This window comes from Hippoglossus hippoglossus, chromosome 8 (assembly GCF_009819705.1).
Source record: "Hippoglossus hippoglossus isolate fHipHip1 chromosome 8, fHipHip1.pri, whole genome shotgun sequence".
Classification (NCBI taxonomy): domain Eukaryota; kingdom Metazoa; phylum Chordata; class Actinopteri; order Pleuronectiformes; family Pleuronectidae; genus Hippoglossus; species Hippoglossus hippoglossus.
In genome coordinates, this window is record NC_047158.1 from 2,460,221 (window position 1) to 2,485,215 (window position 24,995).

The 24,995-nt window shown below is 40.7% G+C and overlaps 1 protein-coding gene across 3 annotated transcripts; it reads right to left on the reverse strand.

Annotated features, from left to right (window-relative positions):
* rarab (retinoic acid receptor, alpha b) lies at positions 1 to 16,723 on the reverse strand. Of its 3 annotated transcripts, none has more exons than XM_034594342.1 (9): positions 15,517 to 16,723; positions 5,598 to 5,752; positions 5,033 to 5,174; positions 3,953 to 4,113; positions 3,621 to 3,797; positions 3,262 to 3,466; positions 3,053 to 3,120; positions 2,033 to 2,123; positions 1 to 1,257 (listed from the first exon to the last, which is right to left on the reverse strand). In XM_034594342.1, the coding sequence occupies exons 1-9, from the start codon at positions 15,710 to 15,712 to the stop codon at positions 1,244 to 1,246; spliced, it is 1,209 nt and encodes a 402-aa protein (XP_034450233.1). In that variant the 5' UTR covers positions 15,713 to 16,723; the 3' UTR covers positions 1 to 1,243. The 3 variants fall into 3 exon arrangements, with proteins under 3 accessions (XP_034450233.1, XP_034450234.1, XP_034450235.1); XM_034594343.1 differs by having other exon boundaries at positions 3,953 to 4,110; positions 15,517 to 16,617; XM_034594344.1 differs by having other exon boundaries at positions 2,026 to 2,123; positions 15,517 to 16,616.
* Between the last annotated feature and the right edge of the window lie 8,272 nt (positions 16,724 to 24,995).

Below are 24,995 nucleotides of genomic sequence, written 5' to 3' on the forward strand. Positions count from 1 at the left end.
AAAAATGGTAAAAGGTTTAATGAGAGATGTCTCTGCTTGGACCAACAACAAAGTGGATAATTTACTATGAGGGTTAGAATCGCTTGCAATTTGTCATGCTGTGTTAACTGCTGGTAGTTGAATGGTAACTAATAAAACCCAATCAGGAAGCCAATGAGGGTGACTTTGTCATTGTTTGCTAAAGTCAAAATGTAACTCCAGTTTTCAAAACTGAAACGTTTCTAAAAGTCTCAGCAAAAGTGATGTGTTTAAACTCAAATGTATCAGTGTGGACGTAGCCTGCACCGACATGAAGGACAAGTCACATATGACTGCTTAAAGAAGATTTTGCTCACAGCAGATACAAACCTTCCTTGAGAAGCGTTTTAAAAGACTCTGAAGAACTGAAGGTGTTGACATCATTTTGTGAGGATTTGTTTTTGTTCATTTGAATTGTTGCTGCTGAATCTGACTGCCTGTAACATCATCAGCCCAAATGATGTGCCTGAGCAATACACTCCAATGCTGGTATTAACCACCGGCAACACCTGCCTGCTCCGGATGATGCTTTTAAGATAAAACCACAAGGTTGAGAAAACTGCCACCATGCCTCTGTTATGGACATGTGTGTGTGTGTGTGTGTGTATAAGATATATCATCAGTCTGTCCATACAGTATATACACAATCCTTCATTAAGGTTCACACAGTCTGAAAAATACTTAACATTTCAGGTATTATAAAATGATTAAAAAAAAAAACTTAAATCACATTTTTTGCACTGTATGTATGAAATGGATGTCTGGACATCAAATCAGTCCTCACATCACAGTTTTCCTGCTGTCCTTCACTTTGCTTCTCTCCCATTTCAAGTTTATAGTTCAGATCCCATACTGTTCTCTCCTCCATATTATCTGTTATCAGGTGCAATTTGTTTCTGCTTTCATTCCCTGTGTGTGTGCCATGTGCACTGCCCCCCCCCCCCACTGCAGTGTGGAGCAGAGGTGCTGAGTGCAGAACTTCAGTCGGAGGGTGAGGGGACCTATGGGAGCAGGGCAGGGCTTGGGCTGGGAGAGGGGACTGATTTGGGTGACGGACTTGGATGGCAGCTCCTGAGGTCTGTTTCATCCTCCTGTCGGCCTTCTGCTCTACCCTTTCCTCCACCTTTCTCTCCCCCGACTCCGTGCCCCTCCACACCCTCAGAGTTCTCCAGCATCTCCTGGATGAGAGGAGGCATGGAGCCAGGGATCTCCATTTTCAGAGTGATCACTCGCTCGCCCCTAAAAGAGAAATGACATCAGGATATCAGAGCAAGTCCTTATGAAGGAGCCTTCCTTCACTGACTGAAAATGTAATTATTATTCTGCAATTTCTTTTCATTATCAAATATGTAAATCTTATTGAACAAAAAACATCCATTCTTCTTATCGTTTCGCATGCATCCTATGTGTTTAATACAGTGCGAATACATTCACAGGAAATGTTACTACCCTTAGAAAAATGATTACACCATACATTCAAAAAAATGTATAATAATAATAATGAATTACACTGGTGAACAAAGGGTTCTGCTTTGCTGTTTTTTAGATGATTGTTATTCACCATAATCTAATCAAGCACTTTCTACAGAGAAGTTTCACATTAAAACCTTAATGGGTAAACTCCTGCGTCACTGAAGACAGCGCATCAGTGATAAGACATTGAAAAAGTGAAAATGATGAAATTATTTGTGAATTTAAAAGTCTTGTTTTTTTTGTTCAAATGAAAAACTCAGCCTTCTAATGACCGTCATTGTATTAAATGTAATAATGTTGTGGAATTTACATCATAATGACTTTATCATGATCATGGGGGGAGTGCAGGGTTGGCAAAAAACATTAAAAATTGTAAATCATAAAACAGAAAGGCTACTCAATAAAACACAATGTAGCAAAAAAGGGAGAAAAAGCAAATATAGAACTGACTTTAATGTAAACATGTTAAACATAAACGTCCTGTTATAGAATTTGACAATATCTGCACTGTCACATGCATCAGCATCTGTGTGCGTCTCACCCTTCACACTGATGCTCCGGAGGTCAGTTATCTTCATCAGTATTTTGGGGAACATACAGGGTTTATCAGGCCTCCTCCTCCTCACATAGATCTGCACACACAAAAAGATGTGGAGGAAAGTATTTACATGACACTTTTGCTTTTTGTGTGCCCTCATAATGTTTCCTCTAATTTCAGCAACCACAGATGATGATGATGATGATGATGACTGTTTTGAATTCTTTTGCTCTATTTGTGTTTTAAATCAGAATCCATTTTTTTTACTCTTGTTTAATTTCTTTACTAAGACTCCTCTTACAGTTGCCACATTACTGCTAAATACATTTATTATAGAATAAATATTACATGAAAATGGATTTATATATTATATATGTGAGTAGCATTTTATAATTCTGCTACTTATGATAAACAATGTGAATAACTGTTGCCATTTCTTAACACATAAAACTGTAGATCTAAATTTTCATTGACAACAAATCCCACGATAAAGACCAATAATAATCAGAATAATAAATATTGTGTATGAATCAAAGGCTGATACATACTGAAATTCATTGTCTACAAACTATTAAAAACACATCAGTGAACCACATTGTTTCACACTGGGTGATATGTTCCATTATCATCATGACCACCCACAGCGTAGTTTACTTTGACTCCCTGCATACACTGTCCTGCTGTCAGAAATACTGTGGCTGCGGATTAATCCACTCGAGAAGGTAGTCCCCAACAAAACGGCTATTTCCCCAGGTAACCTTCGTTAAAAAATGACAAACTGAGTCTATAAATAGTATTAATACATAGAAAATAATGTGCCGGGGCTGAGTTATTCTTAGTTTCTATCCTTTTGTGGACGGAAGATATATTAATTATAATAACCAAAGACTTCAGTTAGCTACTATAATAACAACTTTTCTGTGTATGTACATATTATACAGAAAAGCATATTTAAGATGTAAGCAACAATGTAATAAACCGAAAGTAACATGGTTGTATAATGATAATAATCAGATGTCAAACCTTCAAGGCTTCTAACAAAGGCTCCTGAAGAACGTCCACCTTTTCTGGTTCCTCCAGATCCTGACGATCTGCATGCACAACCCAAAAAACAAATCATAAAACATACACGCACACACACTCAGAAATAACGTCAAGCAGCTTTGCATTTTCCCATGATTTTCTTTTATTAATTATTATATTTCATATTCCTGAGGAGTGAAGTGCAGTACCTCCACAGAGCAGGCAGATGGCGCTGAGCAATCCTGTCTCTGCGTCGTCCATCTCCAGCGGCAGCAGCTGGTTGGCGAAGGAGAATACAAAGTCTGTGAGAGGTCCGAACCCAGCGTTGTGCATCTGGGTACGGTTCAGAGTCAAACCGTCAGAGAAAGTCATCGTGTCCTGGTCTGGGGTGTAGCGGGTGCAGATCCTCAGAATCTAGGAAAAGGGGATGACATGGGGAAAGAAAAAACTAAAATACATTTTATACATAACTCTGCTGTGCCACAACTGTACATTTTCCCAAGTGTGGAAATGATCTCTGTCTTTTTTAAAGCTGTTACACTCTGATTGAAAACAGTATTAAACTCACCAGTATGTCGAGGCAGGCGGCTTTGAGCAGGGTGATCTGATCAGCGATGGTGAGCGTTGTGAAGCCTGGCAGCTGCTTGGCAAACTCCACTGTCTTAATGATGCATTTGGTGGACAGTTCACTGAACTTGTCCCAAAGACTGACATCCAGCGAAACACGGTGCTCTGCGCTGTTGGCCTGTAGATAAGGGTCAGGTGACGGATAGAAGGCAGAAAATGTCTTTATAGTTTAGTCTGTACAATCAATTTGTCTTTAGTTGTTCTGAGTTTTTGATTCATTGATTGAGGTAATTCATGTGTTGATAAAATGCTGTGCTGTGTCTGTTTGATTACCGTGGTGTATTTTCCCAGCTGACAGAGGGAGGGAAAGGTTTCCTTATGGGCCTGAAGCACTCGCTCAATCATCTGCTCTGTGTCTGCTGACAGAACGTAGATCTCCGCCTCCCCCTGCCTCTTCTCCTCCTTCTTCTTTTTCGTTCTGTCATTTCGCACTACTGATGTTGGGGGGTAATGATAGGAAGACGTATCTTATCAATTTGGGCAGGAATTCGATTCAAGGACAAGAAGGTTGCTCCGTCAAGTCTTTAAATCATCATTAAAAAGGTTTCACTTGTCATGGGAAGCACGACACACTTTGAGAGAACGGTTTCATAATCAGGCCTGCAAACTCACATGGAATGAAAAGGGTTTCTAACAAAGGGTGGCCAAGCATTTGCTATCACAGCCGCCATATTATGGAATTTTCTCCTCATTAATAGACAGACTAAGTCCTTAGCTTCTTTTGGCTCTTTATTTACATCTCTGGATGCTAATAGTTTCAGGTCTTGTATAGACATTTATAGTTTATTTTTAGCCCACCTAATAATTCTGTCAATTTTCTCAGGATGTGTCATTCTGTTTTGTAAAGGAAACTTTACTTGGCACACATCACAGAGGACCAGACAGTCTGTGGATCTTCTATTGTGCATAAACAAAAACACTGAGTGTAAGTCAAGTGAGATTTTTTCTGCACCATGGTTCTCCTTTCCTAACTCCTTACGGATTCCCCTTCACATCTTGTGGAGTCAATTTAAGCTCCTTTCCTAACCACTATTCCTTGACCTCAATGGAAAGTATCAGGAGGTCAAGGAATAGTGGTTAGGAAAGGAGATTATTTTGACTTTCCGACGGTTTTGAGGGGAATGTCTTTCCTGTAAACATCCACTAGGAGGAGACAAATATCAAGCATAAAACACATCACTGAGCTGCTGGGAAAGAGCTTGAACTGTAAAGCTTACCTGCTTCAAGCTTCTATTATTGGGTCCCTACATATTAATTATACACATCTGTAGTTAAGTGTTTCTCAAACATTTCAGGTTTCTTACATTCACTCTGAGAGAGTGGATGTGTTCACTGTTTATTTAGTGTACTCACACTCCTTGGACATGCCAACATCGAGACATTTCTGTAGTCTGCAGGACTGACAGCGGTTCCTCGTCACCTTGTTTATGACACAGACTTTGTCTCTGTGGCAGGTGTACAGCATGTTCTTCTGGATGCTTCTCCGAAAGAAACCCTGCACAAAGAAATGGGGGCAAAGAATGGAACACAGCAGCAGGGGAACAGAAAACATTGTACACAGAATAATAATCCTCTAATTGAGCTAAGAGTGACTGATTTGTTTTGTTGGAGCACAAGACACAAACACAAAAAAAACCAAGACGTAAATGCAAACTGCATGCACTGATTATGCGTGTTTGAGTGGGTGTGTGTAGAATTAGATAAAGCAAAGAGGCTTACAGATCAAGGTCATGACCTCTTCCACGACACATTAAGCTAATTCTCTGTAGTCTCATGCTCCTTGTATTCATTCTTTATTTAGGTTCTCTAGCTGTAGCTTGCATCTATTCATGTACAGTTAAACCAGAAGAGGTGCTGTAGTTGGTGCATGTTGTGCTGTTAAGTTTAGCCAAAGCGTACTGTATGTTTAGCTGCCTACCTTGCAGCCCTCACAAGCACTGACTCCATAGTGGTATCCTGAAGATTTGTCCTGACATACAAAGCAGGGCTTGTAGATGCGGGGCGGAGGTGGAGGTGAGGGGGGGCTGGGGACAAGCAGGTCCTCCCCTGAACTCGTGCTCTCAGTCTCTATAGCTGCAGGGACAGACAGAGGGGAAACACACAGATATGCATTCAGTCATAGTGGCATTTAAGTGCATTCTCGCTCCTAAATCAATGTTCTCTACGATTTGACTTCAGTTGTATCAGGATTTAGAAAAAGATTATTCTATTTATTTATTTGAAATAATGACGCACCCTTCTTTTGGTATCCTCCAAAATGGTAGTGGTACAAGATTGGAGTAGAGCTGGCTCAGGTGCATGGATGCAGGCAGAATAACCAGTAAAACAAAAGCATTTACAATGGTAGCTATAGCCATGGCCGTTACATAAGTTCCCAAAGTCACCAACTACCAAAACCAAATTAGCTGAGGAACTGTTCTGCATCAGAGTGGACCATCCTGTTTGTAGTTTTCACCTTACATTGACTAACTTAAACCAAATGGCAAGTAGAAATAGACTTTTCTAGTCTTATTGACCACTCAAAGCGCTTTACAGTACAAGTCACATTCACATACACATACATTCATACAGCGCTACCATGTGCTGCGCTTTTTCTATTAAACATCATTCACATACTGCTGACACATTGCTATAGGAGGGAAACTTGGCGTTCAGTTTCTTGACCAAGGTCACTTTGGCATCCAGATCAGAGGAGCCAGACATCGAACCACCAACCCTCTTGTTAGTGGATGACCTGCTCTACCACCTGAGCCACAGCCACTCTGTGTTTTTAAGACATCGTGATCGTGATTGATTCTTGGTTGAATGTGTACTTTGACACATTTCAAAAGGAGGATGACATAAGCTCCATCACTAATAACCATTATCAAAAACCATTAATATTAAAAATGCAGTGTAGAAAACACTCAGCTGCATTTCTAAATGGTTCTAGGGTGGCTGTCACCGATAGACTGAACTGCCTCTGCATGCCGCAGTCTTGTCAAAGATAGTTTGTCAGAAGACTGTCATTCTGTAACACCACTATACAAGTGTTTCTGAAGCTCCAACAAACCCATCAGAGTGAGACATCTTAGTGTTCTTTGTCACATCATTGTCAGATATGTCACCCTCCAAAATTAACTGTGAGTCATATCATAGTCAGGTACATTTCTATGAACTTTAATTTCAGTTTTATGTGAACTAATGCAAATTTCTCGAATTCCTGCTGCCCTTTTGTTTTTTTTCTAAATGAATGCACAGCAGTATATTAAGGTACTGAAAGAAAGACATTGTATCTTGTTTTTTCTGATGCCATGTTTCTGGCCAAGAATGGAAAATGTATTATTAATTTATGTAACATGGTGAGATATGAAAGAAGGTAAAATAATGACAATATTAGAAAATCCAGTGTAATCTAACTCTAGCAATACAAGTCAGTCATTGCTGTGTATCAGTGAAAAAAGAAAAATCTGCACAATGGAGGAGAACCCTGTACTAAAGCCCTGCAAAAAATCCATGTAATGTTAAATTTTGTCAGGGCAATAAGCTGTTGATTTTATTCCACATTTTGTGAGCATTGAATGTTGTATTCAGTATGTATTTAGTGTCTGCATAATTTTGTAAAGAGAATATTTAGAAGCTCTTCCACCAGAACTAGACAGCTGGCTACTGTCCAACAGACTTCATTCAAGGTCAAAACAATCTTCTGTATAATGTGGATTTTTATAACCAGCAGATGTCACATGCAGATTGTGTTTGTGTGCTTGTCCTCCTGAAATAGGTTTAAATTTCCTTCATGACATTTTTAAATATGTTTTGACATTAAATAAGCTACACTTAGCTGCATCCACCTATTTAAAACCAACAAGACCTGACTATCAAATGTGCATAGCAATAAACTGGGATTGTATTTTTCAGTGAGGTATATCTGCAGGCAAAGGAGCAATGTCCCATTGTTTGCAGATGCTGCTGATAGAGATGTTCTGATGAGATGTTTCAGATACCTGGACTTTTCTTAGCGGCCAATACAGAGTACTGATCCAATACCAGTGCATTTAAAAAATAATGAATGTCATAGAACTTAACATCATAACTGAGTTTTATCTGGGTGAAACTTACATACCTTAAAGACGTGATATCACAGAGGTACATAGATCATTCTCGCCGATGCCCCAGCCAGCTTTTTCAGCAGTATCTATTTTCAGCACATATTTCAATGCTAATAGATAATATTACATTACTGCCTATTAGGGATGCATGATATATAATGGGAATTTCATATTATTATTATATATTTATCGGAATCGGAAATTATAACCGATAAAACGTCTGATAAACACATAATCGGTTATATACTTCCGGCTACCTTCTGCTCTCCGCTGCTCGGTCCCCGTACGCGGCCGAGAAATCCTCTTCAAACCGTACCAGCGCCATCTCCGCTTGCTGGCCCGCGTTTCTGGCTGCCTGGAACCCCACATTGGGCGCCACTGTGGCAATAGACCATGCCACCGGGGTCTCCCACACACAGCCAGAGACGATACTGGTGCTTTTCAGCATCTTTATTAAATTAACCAAGTGAAAACATAAACTTACAAACTGAATTACTATTTTAATACATTGACATGTCTTATTTAAAATGTCAAAATATTTAATTTAAATTATTTTGAAGGAGAAATTTTCCTCCTCCACCTAAAGTGGTTTGAAGTTTTCTGATGTTCTTCACTAAAAAACTAAATGTATACACTCAGTCAGAACTGTTTTAGTTGTGTTAATGGAATATTAATTCATCCATATTTGCCTACTATATTTTGAAATTTGACCCTCAGGTGTGCATAAACTACAGGCTATAAACGCAAATTATTATCCGTATCAGCCATGTGAAGCATGTTATTATCGGTATCGGCTGGAAAAATCCATATCGTGCATCTCTACTGCCTATAGTTAGCAGCATTATATATATAATATTTTAATATATATTAAAGGTAAGTAAGTGTCCATCAACCATCAATCGAGTTGAATGAACACAAACAGTTCATAAAGTTAAAAGGCTGCCACAACGTTGCAAAAGAAAATGGGTGGGTATGGGGAGCAGTAAGTTGACTCACAAAATACGAGCTGAACCGGGGTCAACTTTTAGGACACACCCCCAGTGATCTCCTTGCGTGCGATCCTGAAATTCTTCAAAAGCTTAACAAAGGCGTCGCAGATGGGGGAATTTGAATTTATAACAATGTATTCATGCCGTATAAAAGAATATCCACCCCCATCATACTAGCCATACTTCGATCTTTCCCTTGCTTCATCTCTCCTGTTTGTCTTTGCTCTCTTCTCACGCACACTCCAGCCAACACTTCCAAACCCTGTCTGACCTCTTTTAAACCCCTCTCTCTCACCTCATATTTCCAACAGTCTCTTGACTGTGATGTCCTCTGTGATTGTTAATCTCTGCCCGCTGCCTCTCGCTCCTGCTTTAGTGAACAAGACATTCTCCTTACTCTTGAGATGAGGGACATTCTAACAGAGAGGAATGTCTGTGACTCATCTTTACCCGTGTGTTAGGAGAGGAATCAGATAAGGGGAACAGTGTTTACATAGTTTCATCTCATCAGCAAACATCATGAAGTGACCCACTATTTTTTACATATACTGACTTTGAAACTTGAAAGTTTCCTTTAATGCTTTTGAATATGTGAACATCTACTGGGTGGATTGTCAAACAGCAAAGATAAAGATAGTCATGGTGCTGATATTAAGTATTTGAATGACTTTGGTGAAATCCCGACAATTAACATGGCACCGCCATTGTGATCGCACTGCCGTCAGATAAAACCTTAAGTGGCAGTGAAAAGCAGGCTGTTCATTATTTCAGTCAGTATTGCTTCGTCATCGTGAGCATATTAGTATGTTAACAAAACAAGTAGAGGCTGAAAAAACTGCGGAAAACAGCAGTATTGAAATTACACACACACACACACACACACACACACCACACACACACACACACACACACACACACACACACACACACACACACACACACACACACACACACACACACACACACACACACACACACACACACACACACACACACACACACACACACACACCTTTTGTTTATTCCGTTATAGATTAACAGTCCTAATTCAGACTGACATTTAATACAGTAAATAAACAGTCAGAACAGTCATAGTATTGTTTGTCTTACAAAGAACAAATAAAAGCTCTTTCTCTAGAAGAGCAGAGCTTGATGGGGCTTCAAGCTCAGTAATAAACCTAATAACAATGTTATTAGTCTTATTGTGTAATCATCCACAGGATAAATCTTGAAGTTGAGGCAAACTGTTCAAGTTACCAGAATGAAAGGGAGACATGTTTTGTGGTTGATCTGGATTTAGGATATTACTGTGAGGCAGTCACACCAGAGGCTGTGATGACCCATGTCATCAGGTGAAAACCAAACCACTGTCATCAGCTGCACCCTCTCACTATACTTTTACATGGGGAAGGGGAATGTCAGCATCATTGTATACATACAATGAAAGCTGTGCCATCGATTCACGCCCCTCTTCAATCTCAGTTTTTACATTACTGCCACATTTACATCAAAGTCAAAACCAAGCCCTCCCTTTTCTCCCTGAGCTGTAGCCACAAATGACAGAACTGTGTTGATCTGTGATGGTGTGTACACAGGAGGATGGGGAAGATGTGACAACATTTCTCTGTGTGATTGTGTGTGTGTGTGTGTGTCGGCGGGGAAATAAAAAGCAAAATGAGTCAGGCAGATTATCATATGCCACTGCTGTGTGCAACTTAAAAGCGGTTTGTATGCATGTTTTACTGTCACTGGCATGTCGTTAGTTGCACCATAGTATATGTGGTCTGTGGGAGGAATACATCAACATGCCTTCCCTGCTGTTTTTAGCCTCAAAATAATGTTATATTTGACATTTGGCTAGATTATGATATAGGTTTTAACAAGAGACTCAAATTTTAAGAGATCTCAATTCAGCTAAGAGTTGTAGCAACATTTTGCTTTAAATTGTGCAGCCCTACATACAATGCAGACCTGCACAATGAAATGCAATAGCAATAGCAATGTTGCTACATTGAAACTAATGAAACACTGTTCAGAATATAACTTTATACAAAATGTATGATACCTGCAGCTACCGAGCAATTGCTTATTCACAGGCTGTGGCTATACACTCTAACTGCAAAAAGACAAGCAACAGAATAAAGGTCAATAGTGAACATGGCAGAGAGAAGTGCAGTGTGTAAGACCAGACATTTGTTTGAGTCTCTTGGTTTACCTGGGTCAAAGCATGGCTAAAACCTTCCAAAGTCAGGGTCAGTTTACGTTCAAATCCATTGTGACAATACTCCATGTAAGCCAGTGCTGGACTAAGCCGTTTTCCAAATGTAAAACACATTAAATGGTCTCCCCAGGCAGTCCTGGCTTTATGCCAGCTAACAGTTCCTGAACAGAGAGCACGACAGCTTAGAGACCAGCCTCTAATCACTTTCCTCAGTCCCTCTCTCTGCACAGTTCACAAGGCATAGAAATAAGTTCTTTAACATGAATTTCATTGACACACTGTTGAGCCCAAAACCTACCATCAGTGCTAATGACTAGGCTAACACACATACAGTACAGCTCAAACAGCTTTTACCATCCATTGCTCCACTTTCACCAGCACCCGGGGGTAGATAATATGGATACAATCCTTTATCAAAGTACATGTAAACTTATGTACCAATAATAAATGCAAATATTTATGAAAATCCAATCGGGGGATGATATATGGCTAAGCTAAACAGATAAACCTGTTTTGAGCTTTTCAAATTAATAAAAAGACTTAAAAAATGAACAAAAAAGTCCAGCAAATCCAATACTAAAGCACTGACCACATTATAAATGGTTTATCAAAATAATTAGCAATATTTGTTGTGACGGTTCACTTTGTAAACTTTTAGTTTCCTATTGTAGCTTAATGCACAAGAACAGGAACTTTTATTACAGCCACATGTGTGATGGGCAACGTTTCCTGTCTTTTGATATTTGAAAAGACTGGCTAATTAATAATGAAAATAATTGTTAGTTGTATTTGATCCTGACCAGGATTATTTATGCTGATTAAGAATTTGATAAGACAACACCAATGTTTTTTTATTGGTGTTGTGCATGTGTGAAAGGCAGACTACGGGTAAACTCTGTAGCCAATTCTCCGGACTCAGTCATGTCTGAAAACGGCTCAAGAAACTTCCAGTTTTTCCTCTCTGACCTGCAGTGAAACAACAGACATAACAAACACCACCCACCTAATCATTTGGTATAAGGGAGTATTTGTTTAAGCAAGAGGTTTTGGCCAAAGCCAGCTGTGAGTATCATCATCACTATCATCTGACATCAGATATCAGAAGCTGTTCCAGCCATTGCAGTACAGAGTTTACTGTGATATGTATTATGTAATTTGTTATGATCTGCTGTTGGGATGGATGTTATAAAACTAAAATGGTCCCTGATAGGAAAAAGGTTCCCCACCCTTGTGTTAGATACAAACACTGACATGCAACCATCCACCTCCTCCCCTTTTCACACACTCACACTCTGGTCTAACTTGGTCAGTGTTTCCTCACATTCCCAGACAAACTGTGAGTGAATGGCTGTGGCTGTGTGTGTGTGTGTGTGTGTGTGTGTGTGTGTGTGACGCATGTGCATCTTCAACAGACAGAAAGAAAGGTCATTCAGTGCAGAGAAGTGATGACTGGGCAGCTGACACAGGAAAGAAAGAGGCAGATAGAAGGAGAAATAAAGAGTGAGAGAGATGTAGGTCACTTCCCAATTGTCAGTGAGTCATTGCTCTGGATCACACCCAAACACACACACACACACACACACACACACACACACACACACAGTGGGCCACTATCTTGCAGCTGGTGCTTACATGTTGCTGGAGCAGTCACTGAATGTGTGTGCATGCCTTTGACCTTTGAACCCGTTTGACACTCTTCATTCCAGTCGCACATTAACACACAGTGCCTCACTCTCCTCTTTTTTTTCTCGCCGGCTAATCAGAATCAACTTTACACTCTCTCTCTTTATGACTTAAACTCTGTTGTAATAGGGCCATGTCACAGTGACATCATCATGTCGCTACCCTTAGGTTACCGTCTGACATTCACACTGGCTGTCTCTAACATGTGACGCCCTGGTGGAGTTGCCCCATGTTTGCATGATAAACAATGGGTGACCAATAACCATCCTGTCTGATAGTTGTAGAGTAGACACTTTGCAATTTAATGAACAACTGGTATCTGTCCTGAAAAATACCACATACAGTATGACCATGTGAGTAAAGAGATCGATTGACAATCGCTCCCAGTTGTGCCCTGCCTCTAACCAAGTGAGTGGTTGGAAAATAATGTAACAACACCACTAATTTAATTTGGGCCATCAAAAATTTTTTTTTTTTTAAATTAAATTAATGATGTATTGCAATCACTGAGATACTATTATATCTGTGTTCCAAGCAACCAGTGGCATACTCCATAGCAGTGGGTGGCAGTACTGAGTCACTTTACAGTTTCCAAGCCGCCAGTGAGCATAAAAAGAGCAGGAAATGCAAGTTGACCACAACAACCATGTTGAGGGGACAATGGAGGAGCCACCACCAACCAGTGTAAGACAAGACATGGAAACCCATCTGGGCAACAATAATGTGATAGAAAGAACTAAAAGCAAAAGCTTGGTTCTGGACAGACTTGGAGATGCCATGTTTACTTGACTATACATTGGTTACTGTGTTCAAGTGGCAGTTTGGCATTTTTCTAATGTCACTATGACATGTTTCAAAAATCCTAATGTGTAATCTGAGGGTGGTGATAAAAGGCTAATTTATGGTGCTTTGTAAGAAAAGAGAAACATCTACATGGACTGCCCGCCATGATTTCTGATGGTACAGCTTGGTGTCATCCATTTCATCCGCATGTGTAAGCTTTCAGAAAACAAGCACAAAAACGGAGGAGATGAACGCACAGTATGGACAGAAGACTTCATCCTTTTCTGTATCTAAAATTGAGCCAAAATACATTACAAATGTTAATTCAGCAGAAGCTTAAACAACACGGACTTTCCCAGACTGTATATAGTCTAGCATGGCTGGGTTATCATTGACCTAAACTTACCTCTGATAGTAACTGTGTTTCTTGCAAGATGCAGCCCAATTGCTTTATTTCATTTATCAGCCTGATGAATTCAGTAATTCATTGGTACATTCACTTATTAGATTGTGATCTTGACATATTGTCAACATGTGAACTGACTTTTATCAACAGTGATGAGTTCCATAAGACCAGCTCTTCCACCTAAGACTGAATTCATGCAGCCACTACATTGTGTGTGAACAAGATATGGATCATTAGTGGAACATATTCACATGTTGAACTGCTCACTAACTGCCTGCTGCTGTGTTGCTATCAAAGTAAAGCTAGCTCCAGTTCCAGTGTCCCGCATTACTTGAACTCAGAGCCAAACAGAATTTAACATGCTGGCATCACTGTAATCTACTTATGGCTACACATTTTCACCTTGACTATCTCACCTTTTGCAGCTTTGTAATTAGGATAAAAATAAATGCATTACAATCACCTTGAAGTCATTACCAAAATAATAGTGTACAAAAAATGACTTACTATAAATACATTCTGTGCCATGTTGAATATCCCTCTAGGGTTGCAACTAACACTTTATTTTCTCAAATAATCAATCAAGCATTTGTTCTTGAAAGATAGTAAAATGGTGATTCTTCAAATGTCTTGTTTAGGTCAACCAGCAGCTAAAATCCAGAGATAATCGTCATTATTTTTACTATCACATACGACAAAGAAAAACAGAAAACTCCAATAGCTTGAGAAGCTGAAACGAGGTGATGCTTAGAAAAAGTGACTTTCTGTGATTAATTGAATCAAAAAAAGTTACCACTGTCCTGATTAATTTATCAACTATATAATTCATCTGTAATCAATCCACTTTATATATTAAAATGTGCAGCTTATGACACTCATTCTCATTTCACCCATTGTGAAGCAAGTTTGGCTACATGTGGAAGACGAGCTCAGGCTGCTGCTGACCTACTGAGGCCATTTGAGTTGCTCCATTCACAACAAACACCAAACCTTCAAGTCACAGAAACAGACAGCATAGATTACTGTGTTCATAACAATTAAAAAAAGGTTGGTCATCTCATGACAAGAGGTAAGATTTGTCAGATATAAGGATGCCCAGTCATGATAACATGTGCTTAATACAAACTGCATCAGCAGAGGAACAGCCATCATAGGCTGCAACTAACTTAACATCATTCATACATGATTTTGGAAAACTTGTACTTAGGTAAAGGTTTACTGATGTTATTTTGGCCAAACCCTGAGAAGGAAAAGTCAGATTATAATGTTAATAGATAGAGAAACCATATCCACAACAAAATATAAGAATATATCTACTTGATTTGAACTGTGTAGACACCAACAGTAGTCCACCTGAGGGAGGGAAGCTTATCGGCTAATCGCAATCAAAGAGTGCAGGAAAGTGAATGAAACTACATGTTGTTGCTGTAGAACAGTGTTCATTTAGGATCAAGTTTATCTCAGACTGTCACGGGGGCTCTGGAGGACCTGATACTAGAATAAAAAGGAGGCTGGCATGTGCCCCAGTCTGCAGCAGAGCATGCATTCATCTACCACAAGATCACAGAGACTAAAGCACAAGCAGTGGTTCACAACACCTACATCACACTTCTCAATCGGATCTATTGTCTTCCTTACACGTGAAAATAATGTCAAATGGCACTCACAGTGGCAGGATCCGCTCCAGTGCCTCACCAGAGACCCCCCGAATGGACGCTGGAGTCCTACACCGGACAGGAGTCCCTTCTCCGGCCCGAGCCCCGGGGGTCTGTGGTAGTAGTCCATGCTCAGGAAGGAGCCGGGGCTGGGGCTGCTGCGGCCGGGGCTGGGGCTCAGACCCACAACATCCACGCTTTCGTACATCACCGAGAGACGGGGGAGGGAAGGGAGGACGGGGTCGCCTTTGATCCCCTTTGTAGCCAACAAAATAGGAGAAGGAGGGGAGAAAAATTCAAAGCGTCCCGAGCGGCGGGGAGAGAGAGAGAAGAGAAGAAGGGAAGGGAGGGAGGGAGTTCACATCTTCATAACAGCCTGATGGCAGGAGGGGGAGGTGGGGCAAAGAGGAGCAGATGACCCGTCCTGCTGACCTCCTGTCCCTGGAAGAACACGAGCGCTTCCCTGCCACAAAGGAAGCTTTAAACACCGTGTGTTTTTGGTCCCGTGTAAATGCTACAAGTGTCACTAAGTTGAGCTGCTGGACTCCTCGTTACTTTCTACTAACAGAGCAGATTTAAAAAAAGAGAATAAAAACGTCACGTTACACTACATCGTGCTCCACTTCCTACACGGCGACCTCGACGTCTTCGGCTTCAGTCGGTTCCTCAACGCTGGCGCTTTGTTTTCGCGTGTATTTCTACACGAGCTTCACGTATTCATTCACGTCGCTTGTTAATCATCGTATCCACACTGGCCGTCTCTTTCGCGGTGGCCACCAGCACCAGCGCCGTGTCTCACACACGCAGTGAATGGAGGTAGCTTAACGCCGAAAAGTAGCAATGTCCGGTCGGTGGAGACGCGCTGCTCCGCTCCGGTTCTACCCCTCACACAAAACAAATACAACCCACAGGAAACGCAGCCCGGACCCGTCAATGTAGCCGAGCAGGACTCTGGAGTTTCCGCGGTTTGTCCAGGAAGCGGGATAATATCCAAAGGTGCTCAGAGTTACTGAGTCTCCCTGTTGTTGAGATCCGGCGGCGGCACAGGAGCAGTGTCCTGTGGTAACCTCCCCCTGCACCCGACGGCCCCTCTCTCTCTCTCTCTCTCTCTCTCTCTCTCCCTCGCTCTCTCTCCCTCCCTCTCTGGTTTGGTGAGTGACACCAGCTGCGCACGAGCTCCACCTACCTGTGCGTGCCCCCACAGTCACAGTGTGGCTTCGATCTTCCACAACTAAAGTAACTACTGCTATTTATATCTGATGTCTGCCATCATTAATAGTTGTAACGTCGCCTTGGTTACCAGCTCAACAGCTTGGTTATCTTTGTAATACACATCCCTGTACTCAGTGGCAGCTCTAACTTAGATGTCACCCTGGGAGCCGTGACACAATCAGATGCAGCCTGCGAAGAATGCGGCTCCTGAATTGTGACACAGCTTGTGTCAGCTTGGTCTGGACCTTTTAAATATCTACCATAAAGGTCAGAATATGGGCACACAATAGGGGCTGTATGTGACAACGCAAATGTCAGAGTAATAGGCCTCGGACTTTCTCTGGAGTTTCTCTTACCAGACCCCTGGTAAAAACTCTCACTCTGTGAGAACACAGCAGGAGATCCTCCAGAGAATTCACCGCAAGCGAGAAGGCAAACTAAAACCAAAAAACAGTTATGTCTCTGCTTGCTGCAGCACCCCTTACCTGAACGCTCCAGAGATTTCTGTTCTTGTGAATACGTCTGAGTGGAGGATCTCCTGTTGCATTGTTTATGAATGAAATGGGAACTCCGGAGTAAGTCTGGACCCAATTGTTCAGACACTCTCATGTCTGAAAACTGATCTGGTTTCACGTCATATCTGAGAATCAAACAACCATCCTGAATCATATTTTATTTGTATAGCCTAGGAAGGGTGGGTGAAGTGTTTGAGTTTTGGAGTTTCAGGGGTAAACAGTGTCGCAGCCAAATCCAATACAATTGCTAAAAAACGTTAAAAAAAATACAATGCTACCATACAGCGTTTTCTGTGGTGTCATCCAAGTGTCTGTAAGCCCTGACATTCAAGTTCGACTTCAAACAGCGTTATTTACCAAAAAACCCTATTAACAGGGGAAACCGCCGTACTTATTTTTTGCACCATTACATTATTTAGAATCTTTCCTTTTAACATGTATGTTTAACAATTCACGGTTCAACATGTCTGGCGCTTCCATCCACAATATATGTCTGACATGCAGCTAGTTGACTGTGAGTGGTAACTTGTTTCATCCAATGCTGGGATTGGGTGCAGCCCTGCAAAAGTTCTCTCCCCCACCTCATAGTATCTTTTTTTTTAATCATGCATGCTAAAGCAACATATTGTGAAATATATGTCAGTTAAATAGCTTTAGCAAACTCTTGCTTTTTAATTTTCTCTACAACAATCTCTACACAATTTTGTGTTAGTAAATCATCAACCGACATGAAACAAGCCATAAAACATCACCTGATCATGTAAAATGTCCATTTAAGACCATTATTAGTAATGAAATAATTGTGGTGAAATTATTTGTGCATAATAGAGAATTGGAATAATACACAGTGGGGGAGGAACTGTGGGCTTGTGGGGATTTGGCAGTTCCTTTTTGTGTTGGGTCACTCAAGCAGCTTAATCCAAGCATGTGCCTCCACATCCAGCTTCGGTATTTGCCTGGTTGTAGTGACTGACGTTACTTCACACTAAATTAGAACACATAACATTATACATTATACATTATACAGGCATTCAACTTGAAGAGTGACAAAATCATGTCACTGGTCGTCAAGCCCAGTGGTGGACGTCATCAGGAAGGGCAGCTCGTAATTGTTGGCTTGCTTGGATACACTCAGGTCCAGTGTCAGGTGTTTGCAGGGTTCTGCCTGCCTGCTGAGAAGTGCATGCCCACTGTGAGAACATGCACAGCTAAAGAGGAAACTACCGGTGTAATGCTAACACAGACTGACATTGCTGTCAGCAGCCCGGCAGAAAATAATCCTATTTCATAACTGAGCATAACCAAGAAGGCAAGTTTAAGCCAACGGTATATTAGACATCAAGACGGCTATATGACAAAAAACCATCAATGAATGTATCCCACTAACAAGCCCTGTGTGTGTTCAAACCCTGGCATGCCATAAAGCCCATTGTTGTACAAAACCATTTAAATACACCAGTGTGCCACACTGAGTGAGATGTTCCTTCATTACCATGAACACACTCTATTTTATTATGACTCAGCCTCGCACACACCATCCAGGGGCCAATTTTACTGAAACGTTTTGCATACACTGCTTACATGTAAATTTCAAATTGTCCAGCACTTTTTATTCTTGGTATTCTCCCCCAAATTATATTACGAAATATAGTCTGACCTACTTATTGAGGATTTTGCTCTTCCGAAAATAATTACAGTCTCAAGCTTAAAGCCACAACCGACAGGCATTAGAGCAACAGAGATAAAGGGTTAAGATGTTGTTCAGAAGAGGCTTATACTGAAAATAGAAATGTTTATGGACAGAAGAGCACCACCTTCACAGCATACCACACAAGGTATCACAAATATAAACCCTAACCCCAATGTGTTTATTTACTTATCTCTTGTTATTATTGTCTAGTTTCTGTTTATTTATTAATCTATTTTCTATCTAGTTTGTTTGTCAGACATCGTACATTGCCCTGTTAAATTTCAAATTGAGGTCATGTGGGGGACAAAGGCTGAGGGAATATTTTTTACAAGCCACATATTGTTTTTCATTCCCTTGGCTTTATTTTAAATTTAAGTTTGATTTATTATCTATATTAAAATAATCTTGCAACGTCCCTTCAGTGTCTCGTAAACCCCCTCGGGGGTTGCAACCCTTAGTCTGGGATCCACTGTATGGCATTGGATTAAACCCACTGCGACACTACAGTGGATGGATGTGTCCTACATTACATTGCCAATGAAAAGGTTTTCAATAAAAATCTCTTATTTGACTGATAAAGAAACATTAGTTTTGCCCCAAACACAAACACAATTGAACTGAGTATATTGTGTTATAGACTGGAAAAATGTGTGCGCTCGCTTGGTGTCTGCTGAGCTACATATGTTGCAGCAAAGCGTGCCTTTAAATGTATCTTTAATTTCATAATTTACATTAGGCTGTAATCATGTTAGTTTCATTTCTTTATGAGTTACTTATTTTTGAAGTGATACAAATACACGTTTTTTCTCTTGCCAATGAAAAGTTGAATTTATTCAATTTGTATTGTACAGAACCTTACATTAATACAGAGAAACCTCACAGTTTGGAAGATGTAAATGGTCTGTATTTACATCTCTAAGCATTTTACAGTGCAGTTTTTGCCATTCCCCCATTCACACACACATTACAGTGCAACTATATGCAGCACTGTCTCAACCCTTTGGCATGTGGAATGGGGAAGACTGGGATCGAACCATCGATCTACAGGTTAGAGGACGAACCCGCCAGCCACAGCTGCCCCAATGTGCAAATGCAAAAAATAACAAAACACAAAACAGAATGAGAATGAGGAGAAAGAGGGGGAGTAGTGGAGTGAGCAATAAAATGCTCAATTCGACAAACTCAGTTTGTTCTGGTAAGACTATGTTTTTAATCTGAATCAATCTGGCAACATACAAACATCTTAGTTTTTTAAGTTTTATTCCAAAGCATTTGCAAATGGACTCAAACAGAGCAAACATAAACAGTTTTCTGTTATTCCAGGAACAAAGACTCCAGTTAAACAAAACAGTATGAAATTGGCAGTTAGAAAAACTAAATACTTTTTTCCCATACATGCCCAGTGGCTGTAATTGTTGTTAATAATGGCCACAATGGCTGCTTTTCAGAAAAAATGACACAGTATGTGCTTGCAATGTACTGTGGAGTAGTAGAGCCATATTGGAGGAACAAAATCTGAGTTTATCAATTTGTAATATTTCAAGAATAAAGTTGTTATTTAATGAGAACAAATATTTTGAAAAAAAGAATCAGAGAATAAGCAGCAAGGAGAACCTGTTTTCTGGAGTTCTACTCCTTCTGAATCAAACATTTTGAACCAATCTCATTTTGTCATGAGAAATTACAAAACTCCTTTGAACGTCACACAGATATAACCAATGATAACCTCACAATTGATCACTACCAAACATTTCCTCCTCCACAAAAGAGGAAATTTCCTCCAAGTCTGTGGTTCTTTCACAGAGTAGCTTCAGTTTCTTTCACAACCTTTTCAAAGTCCTGATACTGATAATGTGGAGCTGATGTGACAAGAGATTGAACATTTCGTTATCTGTCAAACATATACTAAAGTATAACGTAACAAATTGCTCCACATTCCTCATTTTGACACAGGCTGCAAATTAAGCTTCTGATATATCCCCTCTAAAATGACACATGGCCTAAAATTATGACTTTATTCTCTTAATATCATTCCTTTTTAAATGGCTCTTATACTTAAATATTAGGATACATGAGGTTTTATTGGTAAATGTAGCCTTATTCTTTTGTTACAAACTGTCAAGAGGACACTAAAACAGATGAGAGGAGTGAGAACAAGAAAGGAGGAGACGCGACACTCAGAAGAAGAGAAAAAGTTGGCGAGGAGAGTCAGGAGGGAAGGGAAGAGGAGCGGAGATCAAAAGGCAGGATCCTGCTGATGGAGACACTGATAGTAACTGTCTCTCCTCCATTATTCATCACACAGCTGTGGTGTAAGTAGGTTAAACTTCTCACAGAGGCAGAGAGAGAGAGAGGGATGCGGTAAAGGAGACAGGGATATAGACAGGCTGGAATAGAGGAATAATGAAAGAAACAAAGAGGACGCCAGCGAGGATTGACAGAGAAGAAAACTGTGACAAAAACAGGACAGTGAGGTGAGGGGGCACTGAGAGACAGTTATGAAGAGACGAAGAGAGAGGCAGAGGAAAAGAGGACGGCAGAGAGGGAAAACGTGGTGAGGAGAAGGTAAACAAACACGATTAGACAACTCTGTGATTCTGTGAGCCCGAGGGTAAAACAGAAAAAAGAAAAAAAGATAATGTATGCACACACATGTACACACGTAAAGAGGCTTTTATGGTTGACATCACACACAATTCACAGCACAGGCAGGATCACGCAACGTTGGAAGGGGGGAGGCATTCATAGCCCACATATACACGCAGAGCACATGCAATGCTTGTGCATTTACAGTGTTTCGTTCCATTCGTGTTCAAGGTCTCCCGGGTCTTTGTGTTAGCTGAACCCTGATGTAGCAGAGGAGGGTTCAGCTGAAAGGTCGGAGAGGTACTGTATAATAGATGCCACCCGACATAGTGTGACTGTGAGGTCATGTTCACGGTATTAATGCTACAACGTAATCCCCAATTTCCGAAGGTTTCAGGAACCAACAATCTGTGATTTTACCGGGTTACACTTTAATAACTTCACCACATGTCGGCCATTGAATCAATTATCATCCTACAGGATGGGGTGGAAAACCTTTGCATTGGTCTGCTGTAATATTAAATCACAACAGATCATCAGCATTAGACTTTGGGTACAGAAAGGCCTGGTCAGTTTATATATTAAACCTGTTAATGTGAGTTTAACACTTCCATGTATCACCTTCAGCAACAACTAGTCCAGTACCACACGTAATTAGCATACTCATTCAGAAGCACTGGGTTTTTCTTGCCTCCTGGAAATAACCATATCCTCATCCACGAGCATCACATCCTAAAATAGTGTCATAAAGTCACTTGAGTGATGTGTGACAAAGTTAAAATGGCTTTAAGCAGTGCAGGTGCTGACTGAATGAATCAGGTTTTCCATCTGGGGCTCACCGCAGTTGCGCGTGCGCTCACTGCTGAGACCACAAACCCAAATACCCAACTCAATTCAGCTGCTGATACCAGCTCCTGTACCTATTTGGCTGGCCTTAACGCTTCCTGTGCGCACAAAGCTGCAGCTCGTACACCGGAGAATAAAGAAGAGAGAGCAGCTTGAGAGCTTAGGGGCTTGTCAGATTAGTTTTTGTTCCGAAAACAGAAAACAGACTCTGCCTCTGGATATTATTCCTGATTCTTGCTGCCTGCAAACTTTGCTGAGACTACAGTTTGGTGAACTTACACAACTTTAACATGGTTGATTTTATTACTAATTAGTTTGTGTTTTTGTTTAACTAAAACATAAATTGTCTTAAGGCAACTTTTTATTCCCACTACTCTCATGATACAACATATGAGTTGCTTTTACTGCAAAAATACACCAATCAACACAATAAGCTGCTCCAATGAATCCATTTACTCGCATTGGTTGCTCTGTACTCTTGTAGAACTGAAAGGTACACAACACTAAACACTGGAAAAATTGAAATCAGTACATGAATCTCTGATATATACATCCTGGCATAAGAAGAACACAGTTTCTTCAGTGAGGTATAAGGGGTTTACTTTCACCTGAAAGCTTTATACTGAACTGCTTAGGATGCCATTATTTTGCAATATATTTCAATATAAAATAGCTATTTGCTGCTTTATTTAAATACAATTTTTATTTCGAGATATTTTTTAACCCTTTATTGATATTACAGTGCAATGGGGAGAAAGAGCAGGGAAGACATGGAGCAAAGGGCTGGGTAATAACCTAATGGGGGCGGCTGTGGCTCAGGGGTTAGAGCGGTCCTCCTCTAACCAGAAGGTCGGCAGTCCGATGCCGGGCTTCCCTAGTCCGCACGCCGAAATGTTCCTGGGCAAGATACTGAACCCCAAATTGCCTCTTCTAGAGAAAGTGCTGCACATAGATGGACTGTATGAATGGGTGAATGTAAAATTGTGCTGTAAAGCGCTTTGAGTGGTCATCAGGACTAGAAAAGCGCCATATGAACACAGACCATTTACGTACGGCTGCTGCAGGGGAACTCAAGCCATAGGAAAACGGGAAATTCCCAGTTGTGGTTCTTCCAACTTGGCTGATGAAAAGCCGGTGAGACATTAAATTTTGATGTTTGATTTTTGGGGAACCTTTCCGAACTGAAAGATGGACACGGGCACAGTGACTTACTCTGCACTTTCATAACCCACTGTTTGAAGACAACACAGGGACCCAAGCCATAGAAGCCACTGTTTGGGGTGCCTCTGTGATTTTACATTTTGATGCTGTGCTCAAAGTTATTTTAAATTTTGACCTTGTTTACATGACCATTTGGCAGCCACCAAGTGACAGCTGCCCCTGATGTGAACCATGAATTATGAAAGATATTCCCAGAAATGCATCACACAGCTGCACAGCCCTACCAGGAAACAATACCACAACACCAAACAATTGCAGCATTCCAGAGGAAATACAGAACATTTTAAACAACTTCACCAAAGGCCATCTGAAATCTTTGTATCATTAGCCCTTTTCAGACATGACCTCCTTAGGAACTCCAGAGAATTGGATCTACACTATCTCTGCTCAGACGCATAACGTATTAATTCTGCCGCGGAGTTCGCGTTTTTTTGTTTACAGCACATGGGAACCGGCGTCAGCACTTATCACCTAAAGCTCTCTAGATATCTTCGTCTGGTCCACATGTACTTTTTCATTCAGAGATATTTGTATTCATATTTTCTTTATTTTAGCTTCTGTTTTGTGTTAGAAAAGGCATCAACCCTCCACTCCTTCTCCTGCTGTGGTCTCACATCGGCTCCTTCAGACTTTCTGCTGACTTTATACCAGGGGGCCAGACAGAGAAAGTGCAGAAACTCCGGAGGCTCTCACATATGGTTCACACATACTGCTGAGAAAGTCCGGAGGATCCCTGGAGTTCAGTGCATATCTGAAAGCAGCCTTCATGATAAATGCACAAGACACTAATAAGACATCTCACTACACCAGGGTCAATAATTATATAACATGACAACAAAAATAAATCAACCCTGATATGTGGACTGTGTCTTACCCACAGAACACCATCAATCTGTTCACTTGCTATTATGCTGTCATCTTTTGTAGCCTTCACATTGGATGTGTCCCTTCAGAGCTCTATTCATTGGTGCATTCGGTTCTTTACGCTGAAGGGAGGACTCTTCTGTTACTGTGTTGCTGCAAACGACAGGAGGGAACATGTCGGAGGAGGGCACAGTGCTGTGTGTGCTTGTGTGTGTTAGTACATATACAACACTTACAACCCCGTTGGCCATGACATGGGGATTGTGTATATATATTTTAATTTATGTGCACATGATGATGCTCCCCTGGTGTGAGCTTTAAAGTTTAATTAACTTGAATAGACAAATGAAGGTTAGTGTTTGGTGACACAGTGTAGGGAGGTTTTTGGGAGCTACCGTGAGTGCTAAATAACTCAACAATACATGGAAGGATTTTCACCAAACTTGAGAGTGTATCTCCAGATTAACTTTTGGAGTTGATTGGTTAATGGTTGTACCGAACCAACAGGAACTACACTAAGGGTATCTGCTTCAACTGGTTGGGTTGAAAGGAGAGAA

Excerpts from the sequence above, each read along its gene's own strand:
- rarab (XM_034594344.1), bottom strand. The coding sequence starts at position 15,712 with ATGTACGAAAGCGTGGATGTTGTGGGTCTGAGCCCCAGCCCCGGCCGC. Across the intron at positions 4,114-5,032 it reads TGTTGGCATGTCCAAGGAGT|TAGTGCGAAATGACAGAACG; the intron begins GTGAGTACACTA and ends CCCCAACATCAG. Across the intron at positions 3,121-3,261 it reads CATCTGCCTGCTCTGTGGAG|ATCGTCAGGATCTGGAGGAA; the intron begins GTACTGCACTTC and ends TTGTGCATGCAG.